At 34.3% G+C, this 13,023-nt stretch overlaps 1 protein-coding gene across 2 annotated transcripts in view; it reads right to left on the bottom strand.

Annotated features, from left to right (window-relative positions):
• Positions 1 to 13,023, bottom strand: part of LOC128981979 (mucin-2-like) — a 115,739-nt gene that overhangs the window by 40,649 nt on the left and 62,067 nt on the right. For both annotated transcript variants that reach the window (XM_054401004.1, XM_054401003.1), the window contains exons 13-16: positions 11,098 to 11,148; positions 10,523 to 10,570; positions 9,664 to 9,711; positions 143 to 175 (exon numbers count right to left, since the gene is read on the bottom strand). In XM_054401004.1, the coding sequence (XP_054256979.1) occupies positions 143 to 175; positions 9,664 to 9,711; positions 10,523 to 10,570; positions 11,098 to 11,148 (180 nt within the window). The remainder of the gene's footprint in view (positions 1 to 142; positions 176 to 9,663; positions 9,712 to 10,522; positions 10,571 to 11,097; positions 11,149 to 13,023) is intronic.

Raw genomic sequence — 13,023 nt, forward strand, 5'->3', positions numbered from 1 at the left:
TTATTAAAACTATTGTATATTACTAAATATAAATACAAAGCTCCTACTTCTGATCGTGATCGTGATCTACTTCATAGAAAATCTTAACATTTATTATGTTAGATCAAGTACATAATATAGACAAACAAATTACAGTACTTACCATAGTAGTGCCAAGACACCCTCCTGGGGAATCCTGTAGTAAAATATTTACCAATGATTAATTGATTTAACCGATTAATATTTACATTTTATTGCAAGCATAGATGACAAAACTTTACCTTAAACAAGAAGCAAAGCCAAACAAACTGTAGTTAAAGCACTTCTGGTTTAAGTTATGAACAAGACTTTTTACACAATGCAAAAAACATCCTTAACAAATGATAGGACAATAATTGTGCTTTTTTATATTGTTATAATGATAACAAGAAAAATTGCTGATTTAAAATTGTGGGAATGCATTGTAACAGAACTTAAACACACGTGAGCAATGGAAAATTAATTGAGATAAAGGAAAAGTGATTTTAAAATAACAACAAAAATATGTTGTTAATTTTTGGATTGGATGTTATGTTTTTGATGTGCTTAAAAGACACAAATTTAGTAAAAAATGTCAATTTGGTAAGATTTGAATCTATGAAGAAACTACTTTTACTTTAATTTTTATTAACTTTTGTATAAGAAGCTTGCTTCACATTAGCCTAAGAATTTTTAAAAAGTAATCAATACCTATATAGAGCTAGGACAACTTGGTACGAAGTTAATAGGCACTAGTTAATTTATTGCCCGTGCTCCGCCACGAGAATATTGTCAGCAATAAAAGACATAACAAACACTTTTAATCTTTGAATTTTATTTAGGGGTTACTTTTTTTTTAAATGAAATAAAACTGATAGTTTGCCTGTATAAACTATTTATGTTAATCAAACCAATATATTAGTTTAACCAAATGAATATCTTATATTAATTTGAGTTTCATTTGAAAAATAAATAGTGTACTAACTGGGCGATGCTGATAACCTAATAAGCTACTTATGCTATGGAGATCATTTATTTGTTCATTACATTCGTTGTGTGGAATAAAGATAGTCACTTAAATCATGCATCAGCAGTTGCTTGCATATCACGGATCTTTGCTCCATTCTATGAGTAACAGCTGTGTTTACTTCGTGTACATTAAGTTGGGCATACTTTGGTTCAATGTTAGAGGGTATTAACGGTCCTTCCGATGGTAAAAGGAGTCCCGACTCTTAAATAGACTAACAGAATGATGTTGATTTGTCTAAGTAAGACTTAGAACTCGCCATTGAAAATGCAGAATTGTATGATCTTATATTATCCAAATAGTTTTTGATAGTTTTTTGTTTATTTTGATACTTAATACTTTTAGCCCCGTTGACTAGATTTTCCATGAACTCAGAATGTCGATAAGGAGCTAATTTTACCTTCACCTTGAGCCAACATAAGGAGAGTATATTTGTGACCCTGTTAGTCTGTTCTGACTCGAAATTCATAGATTTACTGTAGTGACAAATCCAATTTAACGACCGTAATTCAAAAGAGTCTGTGTTTTTGTAGGGACTTCCAGAGCACATTTAACACCATCACTGCTATTTTTTTTTTAGTTGAATGGTTCTCTACATATTTTTTGTTTTGGTTGTCTATTTACGCCCACAGTTAATGACTTTTTACCTTTTCTTTTTCTTTTTGTACTCTTCACACCCTGGGGATTATGACACTTAAAGTTTTATAACACTGTAATCCCGAGTTACATTGCCATTAAACATCAAGCCACACACTTCTTCGCCAGAACCGAAATCGTAAGTCACAGTTTCTCAAGCAACTTCCCTGTGTACTCGAAAAAAATAGTTAGGGTATAGTTCACTGAAAAATTGTAGTTGCACGTATCCATTGACTTTGAACTCAATAATTAGCACTTTTCCTTCGGATCACTCAGGGAAACAAACCCATTATCCAAAAATACAAAATTTACATTGTAGTTCAACGTATCCAGCGTACTCGCCATCTTGAGAAAGTAAAGTACTGCTGAACATCAAACACTGAATTTGAGTTCACCTGCGATAAAATCTTTGTATATTTCTCACTCATGAGCAATTTTCTGTACAACTTGCAAGCAGATTTCCCTATGTTCTGGTGGCCATAGAGAATAAATGTTATTGATTGGAACAAACAGTGTTTCTTTCCCTACTATGGGTATTATTTCACATTCCATACTCAAACTTCAAGTCAATTACCACTTTCCTTCAGATCCCTTAGCAGGAAAACTAACACATATTCGAAAATACAAAATTTACACCAAAACATACAAATAATGTTCAAATACATTTATAAATAATAATTTGTGGTATAAAAAGAACCAAAATACTTTTCTTTGTTCAAAACCAAGTGTTTATAAACAGGAACTCCTAGATTACATACTGAAAGTGAGGTTATAAAAATAATAACAAATGTCTGACAAACATAAAACAGCTGATGATTAATGTATAAACTGTGGGAATGGGCACACGGGAGGGACTAAGGCTAAGGCGTAGTGACGTCATATCTCTAGTGGTTAATATCTTCTCTTGAGGCAACACGATTACCGTAACGAAACGATGTGATTTCAGCGGCGTCCGTGGCATAATTGGTATCGTATCGGATTGGTGTTTAAGAGGTCCCGGGTTCGAATCCCGCTGGCACCTCAAACTTTTTGTCAACAAATTTTTCTTATCAGCAAGTTTGGTTGGTTTGGTTAGGTTATGTCAGTTTAATTTTATAATACTAAATTTTAAAATTAATTTTATAATTAATTAAAAATTATAAGTAATCATTAATTAGATTTGTATCTTATATAGTTTTTATATTATCAGTAAGTCTGGTTGGTTAGGTTATGTTATGACAGTTTAATTTTAAAAATTGAAAATTAATTTTATAATTAAAAAGTTAATTTTATAACTAAAATTAAAAAAAAATTAAATTTTTTCAACTTAGCAGTTCTAGCGGCGAACGCTGACACTACAAGATATGTTAGCCTAAGTCCCTCCCGTGTGCCCCACCGATAAACTGTGTATTATATTCTTCAATAAGAATTGTAGCTAGGAGGCAGAAGAAATTTCAAATGTAAGCATAGGTTAATATGTTTATATTATATTATATTTATATTTAAATCTTATATTATATTTAATCTTTTCTTCATAGGAGAGCCAGCTGTTCCCCTAAGACAGTAGGGTATCACCAAAAAATGTGTGAGAATTTTTAATGGACACCATCTTTGCATCAAGTTTTGTATTTTTTTTTTTTAATATATCTTAGCTAGTTTTGTGTCTAAATCTTAAATATATTTTTCAGTTATTTAACTGTCCTGCGACTTTTTGCCAATCTGTATGGATTGGAGGAAACTATTATTAGAGCTTTGTGTACTATACAGGACATTTTTATTAACACAAACTGTTCAGTAAAAGGCCAGCTGACCATATGAGTATATTAAAATAATCCCCACATGTCATCAACAATACAATAATAAAAAATTTTAAAAATGTAAACATTTCTGGTTCAAAAAGTGCAATTTTCTCTCTCTTAATATCGTTTGTTTGTGTAACATCATACATTTCTCTCTCCTTTTATTTTGACTTGTTTCATTTACCTTTTCCTTTTGTGTGCATTTAATAAACCCTTTTTAATTTGACTCTAAATTCTGTGTACTGTGAGAACATTTGGACATTCATGAAACATATCTTCTGGACTAGACAACATTCGACCAGATCTTCTTTCAAGACAATAGACAATAGACAATAGACAATTTTCTTTATTTGTGATTTCTTTAAGAAATACAATGGCGTCAGAAAGATTCAGAATGTTTAACATTTAGATTGTTTTAACAGTTTACATTTTCTTTTGTGTTGAAAGTTCATAATTGGTCAACAAATTCCTTAAGGGAGTACACCGGTCGGTCCACAAGCCAGTCCCAGAGTTGCTGTTTGAATTGGTTTCCTGTTGCGTTCTTGAGGTTGTTTGGAAGAGAGTTGATGATTTTTTGGCCAATATAAGAGGGTTTTCTGCTGTATTGTGTAGTGTGGTGGATCGGAAGGTTGTAGTCAGCTGCTTTTCTGGTGTGGTAGGAGTGCAAATTCTCATTTCTGGGAAGGTTAAGTTTTTTTGTGTACAGGACAACTCCATGGATGTAGAGTGCTGTCACTGTTAGGAGCTTAAGGGATTTAAATGCTTCCCTGCAGCTGTCTAAGCGCTCAAGGCCGGAGAGTGCCCTGACAGCTTTTTTCTGGAGTACCAACACTTTGTTGAGGTTTGCTTCTGATGTTCCTCCCCAAGATATTAAGCAATACCTTATATGCGATTCTATTACAGCATAGTATGCTGTCTTAGCTGTTTCCAGACCTCCTATCCATTTCATCCTCTTTATTACATGGACACCAGATGCAAGTTTTTTGGTCAGGTTGTGTATGTGGTCGTTCCAGGAGAGGTCTTCATCAATTGTCAGACCCAGCAGTTTTGAGTTTTTTTCAACGGTTATTTCAGGAATTTCTTGGATTTGTTCATGTTTTCGGCTGAAGTTTAACTGGGTTGTTTTTGATGGATTAATGGCCAGGTCATTTTGAAGGCAGTACTGCAGTGCTTTGTCTGTTGAGGATAAGATGTTGGAGTGTAATTCTTGTTTGGAGATATAGCCTCTGGATCGTTATTGAACATAATTAAATCTAAGGCTTACCTTACGATCCAATTTAATATATAGTGGAGACCTAGGTTTCTACGTCGAAACGTTATCGTCAGTCCTTTGTCTCATAGGTTAGCTAAACATTTTGTTTGCCATCTCTTGCTTGAGATATTGTCGATTTGGTGTAATTTGTACATACATTGGTCACATTTAAATATTTACAAAGACATATATAGAAACAACACAGATACATGGCCATGATCTTCGTCTTCATCAAACCTAACCTCCGAAATTGGGATGTGATGACTTTCGCTTCTAGCAGCATGGTCTTATCACTCCATAGAGTTATGTATTTTGCAAACAGGTGTTTGATAATACTGTATTGTATTATTTATTTTTAATTTCAATTAATGTATCAAACATGATGTTAGCGGCGAAGTTTCTTTGGTCATTTAGTATGAGGGATGGGTCTGTTTTGGTAGCGTTATATATATGAAAATGTTCTATTGTATTTAACTTGTTGCTTTTGGGGGCTTTATGTAAGATCTCTAAGTTGGCATCTATTGAGGTGTAGGAATGGTTTTCTGAAATAAGATGTTCGGAATAGGTTGATGAGCTGGCTGAATTCTTTCTGGGGAGATGTTCTTTGAAACGCTGGCGGAAACTTCTGCCCGTTTGCCCGATATAAAATTTGGGGCAAGAGCCACAAGTTAATTTGTAGACCCCCGTACCTTCGTAGTTGTCTACAGTTGTCATTTGCTTTTTATTTAGCAAGCTCCCGAGGTTGTTAGTCGATCTGTAGGCAACTTTGAGTCCCTGTTCTTCTAAGATTTTATGGAATGAATTGTTTATTTTTCCGTGGTAGGTAGTAGTCACAAATTCCTTGTTAGCTTTGGGCTCTTGTTTTCTTTGGTTTCGTTTTTGTTTCATTAAAATCTTTGAGATAAGGGTTGGGTGATAACCATTGTTAACCGCTATTTGTTTAATGATGTTCATCTCTTTATTATAGTTCTCTTCATTAAGTGGGACATTTGTAAGCCTATAAATCATACTATGGAATGCTGCGAGTTTGTGTTGGGTTGGATGGTTTGAATGGGCATGTATTACGTGGTCTGTGGCCGTTGGTTTTCTATAAATATTAAAGCTGAAGTTGTTTTTTGTTCTGGTAATGGTTAGGTCTAGGTAGTTGAGGGATTTTTTAGATTCTATTTCTAGGGTGAACTTTAGTTTTGGATGGACGTTGTTCATGTATTTCAGAAGGACATCGAATTGTCTTTTATTGCCTTGGAATGCGACTATGATGTCGTCAGCGTATCTGTGGTATTCTAGTATTTTAGAGGTATGTCTGTTCTTCTCATCATTCAGGATTTCGGAATTTTCAATGTGGTTTAGGAAAATTTCGGACATTACTGCTGATAGGGGGGAACCCATGGCTAGACCTGTGTTTTGGGAAAAGAATTCGTTATTATATTCAAAGTAGTTTTGTTCCAGGACTGTTTCTATTAGATTCGCAAGGTCGTTGATGTAGGCGGTGTCTCTAATTCCCTGTTGTACTAGATTTTTTCTCAGTATTTCAATTGTTTCTTTTATAGGTATGTTTGTATAGAGGTTCTTTACATCAAATGATGCTAACAAAGCTGTTTCAGGAATTTTGGTGTTTTTTAGTTTATTTATCAAATCTAGCGAGTTTTTTAGGGATCTATCATTGCTCAGTTTTATTTCTTGGCGGATTATTCTGTCAAGTAATTTTGAAAGTCTGTAAGATGGAGAATTAATGGAGTTTACCAGTGGTCTAATAGGTTCTCCAGGTTTGTGGAGTTTCGGCAGTCCTCTGAATTTTGGAGCATTTGGTTTGATTGTTCTGCAATGATATTTTTGGTTGTCTGCTAATATTGTCGATTTGTTGATGACTTTTTTTATGCGTTCGTGGAAGGATTTTGTTGGGTCTGACTGTAACTTTATAATGTTGTTTTCATCGAAGAAACTCATTATTTTGTTATGGTGATCATTATTGTTTACTATTACCACTGTGTTTCCTTTGTCTGCCTTTGTTATAGTTGCGTTTGATTCCTGAAGTTTGGTTTTTATGTTTTTCAAAGTTTGGAGTTGGGATCGTGCTGTTTTGTTTTTTGGTTTTTTAATGTGTTTCATCAATTTATTGTGAGTGAGGATTCTGGTTTGATTTTGGGTTTCTTTAGGAAGAGTTAGCAGAACAATCAAACCAAATGCTCCAAAATTCAGAGGACTGCCGAAACTCCACAAACCTGGAGAACCTATTAGACCACTGGTAAACTCCATTAATTCTCCATCTTACAGACTTTCAAAATTACTTGACAGAATAATCCGCCAAGAAATAAAACTGAGCAATGATAGATCCCTAAAAAACTCGCTAGATTTGATAAATAAACTAAAAAACACCAAAATTCCTGAAACAGCTTTGTTAGCATCATTTGATGTAAAGAACCTCTATACAAACATACCTATAAAAGAAACAATTGAAATACTGAGAAAAAATCTAGTACAACAGGGAATTAGAGACACCGCCTACATCAACGACCTTGCGAATCTAATAGAAACAGTCCTGGAACAAAACTACTTTGAATATAATAACGAATTCTTTTCCCAAAACACAGGTCTAGCCATGGGTTCCCCCCTATCAGCAGTAATGTCCGAAATTTTCCTAAACCACATTGAAAATTCCGAAATCCTGAATGATGAGAAGAACAGACATACCTCTAAAATACTAGAATACCACAGATACGCTGACGACATCATAGTCGCATTCCAAGGCAATAAAAGACAACTCGATGTCCTTCTGAAATACATGAACAACGTCCATCCAAAACTAAAGTTCACCCTAGAAATAGAATCTAAAAAATCCCTCAACTACCTAGACCTAACCATTACCAGAACAAAAAACAACTTCAGCTTTAATATTTATAGAAAACCAACGGCCACAGACCACGTAATACATGCCCATTCAAACCATCCAACCCAACACAAACTCGCAGCATTCCATAGTATGATTTATAGGCTTACAAATGTCCCACTTAATGAAGAGAACTATAATAAAGAGATGAACATCATTAAACAAATAGCGGTTAACAATGGTTATCACCCAACCCTTATCTCAAAGATTTTAATGAAACAAAAACGAAACCAAAGAAAACAAGAGCCCAAAGCTAACAAGGAATTTGTGACTACTACCTACCACGGAAAAATAAACAATTCATTCCATAAAATCTTAGAAGAACAGGGACTCAAAGTTGCCTACAGATCGACTAACAACCTCGGGAGCTTGCTAAATAAAAAGCAAATGACAACTGTAGACAACTACGAAGGTACGGGGGTCTACAAATTAACTTGTGGCTCTTGCCCCAAATTTTATATCGGGCAAACGGGCAGAAGTTTCCGCCAGCGTTTCAAAGAACATCTCCCCAGAAAGAATTCAGCCAGCTCATCAACCTATTCCGAACATCTTATTTCAGAAAACCATTCCTACACCTCAATAGATGCCAACTTAGAGATCTTACATAAAGCCCCCAAAAGCAACAAGTTAAATACAATAGAACATTTTCATATATATAACGCTACCAAAACAGACCCATCCCTCATACTAAATGACCAAAGAAACTTCGCCGCTAACATCATGTTTGATACATTAATTGAAATTAAAAATAAATAATACAATACAGTATTATCAAACACCTGTTTGCAAAATACATAACTCTATGGAGTGATAAGACCATGCTGCTAGAAGCGAAAGTCATCACATCCCAATTTCGGAGGTTAGGTTTGATGAAGACGAAGATCATGGCCATGTATCTGTGTTGTTTCTATATATGTCTTTGTAAATATTTAAATGTGACCAATGTATGTACAAATTACACCAAATCGACAATATCTCAAGCAAGAGATGGCAAACAAAATGTTTAGCTAACCTATGAGACAAAGGACTGACGATAACGTTTCGACGTAGAAACCTAGGTCTCCACTATATATTAAATTGGATCGTAAGGTAAGCCTTAGATTTAATTATGTAATTCTTGTGGTAAGTCATGCATAAATAGAAGAGTTGTGTCATCAGCGTACATTATTGTTTCACAATTGTCATTCCTAATAAAATCTGGAAAATCATTGGTGAAAAGGATGAACAAAAATGGGCCCATGACTGAGCCCTGGGGCACTCCCCTGTTAATCGAAAGTTGTGTGGACCTATGTACAGATTTTCTCCCATTTGTGTTTTGCTGGATTTCGACAATTTGTGTACGTCTTTTCAAATAGCTTGCCACCCAGTCTTTGGCCATTCCCTCTATTCCTAGGGCTGTGAGTTTGCTTAGGATGAGATTATGGCCCAGGCAGTCAAAAGCTTTGCTGTAGTCAAGTAAGACAGTTGATACATATCTGCGTGCTTCTAGATGGTCAATGATTTGTTCGATTAAACTAGTTAGAGCTGTGGTGGTGGATCTCCCTTTGAGAAAACCATGTTGGTTTTTAGTGATTAGATCATTGCTTTCCAAGTGACTCAGCATTCTTGACAGAGCGACCTTTTCTATTACTTTTGAAAAGGTTGATATTAATGAGATAGGGCGGTAGTTTTCTTGTTTAGTGCGTGAGCCTTTTTTGTGCTTTGGGTATATTTTTGCTATTTTTAGGGCGGAGGGAAATTGTCCAAGGCTAAAAGATTTGTTTATTATGCTGACAAGTGGGGCTGCCAGTTGTTCGGCACAGTGTTTTACAACTTTTGATGTAAAACACAAGACCTTAATAATGTCAAAGTGGTAACATAACTATAGTTCAGTGTTAAAAATTAAACCAAAAGTCCATAATTATTTTCTGTTGTCAAAATTAAATCAATAACCCATATTATATACAGTCCACTTTATTATTTCTAAAATAGACTTTAGAATACGCTACACAACCCATATTCAGTTTATCATTCATTCTTATTTTATTATTATTCGTCCTATTGGGTTGGGCCTATGATATGAGAAGGTTCATAATGTAATACTCACATCCTGATATGTGTCTTGGGTAGGTCCAATATATTCCACAGGTTCAGTCTAAAATTCAAATTGGATCAAATAAAAAAAACTGGTTAAGATTAATTATTTCAGAATAAACAAAAACACAATTTTTCCTAGCCTGAATGATTTTTTTTTTGAAAATTGTATAAAGAAAAAATAATATAAATGTGGAAAGCGAAAAGGGACCTCTTGTCGGTGATGCAAAATTTTCAGTATAGCCGATATAAGTAATTAAGGTCGAAAATATCGAAATTAGTTTTTTTACTGATTGTTATACATAATTTATCATAGAACAGGATAGTATCGGTTAACATATTGAATTGAAGACGTAAAAGGTTTAAATAAATAAATAATTTTGTTAGCCTCTGCACGGTCTGAGAAAAGGTACCTCTTGTTGCTCAATGTTATTTCGCCATACCGACAAGAGGCCCCATTTCTAATATTCACTTTATAAAGAGACTTCAAAAAATGAATTTTCCTCCATTCTAGTGGGAATCTAGAGAACTACAACAAAGTTTAATGTACAGAGAACAAAATATCTCACAAATTTTGCAGTCCCGACACGGTACCTTTTCTTATCTTATGGAGAAATAACATAGGGCCGAGAAGAGGTCCCATCATTTGACTGTGTTGATTGCTACATTTTTTACAAGTGGAATGCAATTAGCAATAATATTTTATGCTTCATTAAAGTAGATAGCAAGGCTCTCAAGGGAATTATTTAAAGAGAAACAAGGTACTATTTATAAAAGTTTGTATACAGTTTATTACAGTTGTGTTATAGATCATATATCTTAAAAATCTATTAACTGTGTACACCTATTTGTGAGTTCTCCTGTATACTTACAAGAAGTGCAAGATTTCTAGACGCCTTTGTTTGCCCTGGTGCCAAAGCCTTTAAACAAACAAAAGGGTTGTTAATTCTTCTACTAAAACTGGAAATAAATGTAAAATATCATTGTGTTAATATTTTTGTAAATTGTAATTTAGTTCTTCATAGAAGAAGAACTTCTATTTTTCATAGAAGAACTTTCATGAAAAGTACAAGAATCTAACTTTTACTGAGAAACATTTTTTTTTAATAGGAGTAGTGTCCTCTTGACTTAGCATAGAGAGTTCTGATGACAGATTGATTTATGGAAAGGCTGTGTTCAGGAAATATTTATTTTTATAAAAATATATTTTCATTAATTGTGTAATTTGTTAACATACAAGTTAAACAAAAAACATCTTGAACATTCTCCAAACAAAATAATCACTTCATAGAATGTTAGCAAAAGAAACAGCTGATTTTAGTCATCAGCTGAACTACAAAGGTAAGGTAATCTAACCTATTTCTACTCATCTTGCATTTACATTCAGTTTTTAATATGTAAGCAAATAGTTTCGGGCCTATACTAAAGTTAGTAAATGATGACTTGCCTTTTGTACTTCATTAGTGGAGTCAGGTTGTGGCATGAGTCGCGGCACACCCTTAAAACACAGTAAAATAAACGGTATCAGCAACCTGACACATACTTTCTCCCATAAGCTTGTCAACAACCTTTAACATGAGTAAGCTGTGGGAGTAACTAGCTATGATATTTTATAGGGATGAATCACAAAAGTTGCAATAACTTTTGAACCTTAATTGTTACAAAGGGGGTTGCACTATTTTTGTTTAGAATTATAAGGACTATTACAAATTAATTTGGATCAAAACCAGCTTTTTTTCTAAAATCCGATAATTTGTTATTTTATGGTGTTTTCATGGGAAGTACAAATAACATAAGTTACAATAACTTTTGAACCGTACTTTTTACAGAAATGGGATCTGTACCATTTAGTTAAAATTTTTTAAGACCATAAAAAAAGACCATAATAAATTTTAATCAAAACCGGCCTCTATTCTGAAATCAATTTTTTTTGTTTTTAAGGCATTTTTATTGGAAAATGACATACCTAAGCTACAATAACTTTGGAACCATAATTTTTACGGAAATGGAATTTGTACAATTTTGTTTGGAGTTTAAAGGACTATGTACTAAAATTTCTATCAAAATCATTTGGGCCGTTTTTGAGAAAATCCAATTTTTCCTTTACTTGATGAGTTTTTATAGAAAACCAACATTAACAATAAAAATGTTGAAAAAAACACCCAGGAGATACCATGGATTAGTAGCTATTTCATCAAAATCAGATTTCAAGCTCTGTAAACATCCACACACACACACACACACACAGATATCACTTTGAAAACCAATTTTTGGTTTTAGGGGCACCCACTATGGATATATCAACTTAAAACTCAAACTCGAACATTTTGACGAAACCAATACTTTCTCCATATAGGCTACTATGTATAGGGGAAGAAAGAAAAATTATAAAAATCTATATTTCCACCTTTCGATAACTTCCATCCAAATAAGTTACATACAAACGCATATCCTTAGGGTTTACATAGATATAGTAAGAACACCTTCAACACGCCAATTGGCTGGATAAGAATTGATACAATTTTCTCAAATGTCTATTGTAAATTCTGTTATATATAGATTAAATTCTGTTTTAAATAGCTCTGTTGTAAATTCAATAAGGACAATTTTGTGTGGTCTACTGTAGACACAGCATCTCTCATATTCTAATTCATCCTTGTGTGAAAAATATTACATAGTATGGTTAAAAATTAGATTCAAACTAAACAGGACCATATTATGCAGAGGGGCTCCTTTAAGCCGGGTTTTCCTAGGCGCGGAAGTGGAAAGCGGAGAGAGGAACGCGGAGAGCGGACTCCACTTCTCTTAGGTAATTTAATGTTACTGTTTTCCTAGAAACGGAGCGGAACACCATGTTAATTTTGATTCCGCTCTCCGCGTTCCTCTCTCCGCTCTCCGCTTCCGCGCCTAGGAAAACCCAGCTTTATGCTGATTTAACTGAATGATGACTTAATGAAACCCTTTTATTTTCGACGATCAGATAGGCAAATAAACCATTGAAACTAGGACCCTACCAAAAGCTTCCCACTCACGGGCAAGTATGTTCGAGAGACTATTGGCCAACATGCTCAGTGTTTCCAACATATGGTCGAGCATGCTCGCAAACATACTCGGTGATTCCAACAGACAATTGAGCATGCTAGTGAACATGCTCGCTGCCACCGCCCAGTGCTCTTGCTTCTCTTGCGCTGTGACAGTCAAGTTGTGTTTAAAATGGATGCTGACGCTGTGGTGATTATTTGCGGTGGGTTATTTGTGTGGAAGATGAGAAAAAACCACAAGCCACAAAAAGTATGTTGCAATAATTGGCTTGAAAACAGGCACAGATTCAGTCACATATCTCTGTTGGCTGAACTAGAATCACACGAAAATA

Source organism: Macrosteles quadrilineatus, unplaced genomic scaffold (assembly GCF_028750875.1).
Source record: "Macrosteles quadrilineatus isolate MER2022 unplaced genomic scaffold, UCM_ALF_1.0 Scaffold_73__1_contigs__length_606889, whole genome shotgun sequence".
Lineage (NCBI taxonomy): Eukaryota > Metazoa > Arthropoda > Insecta > Hemiptera > Cicadellidae > Macrosteles > Macrosteles quadrilineatus.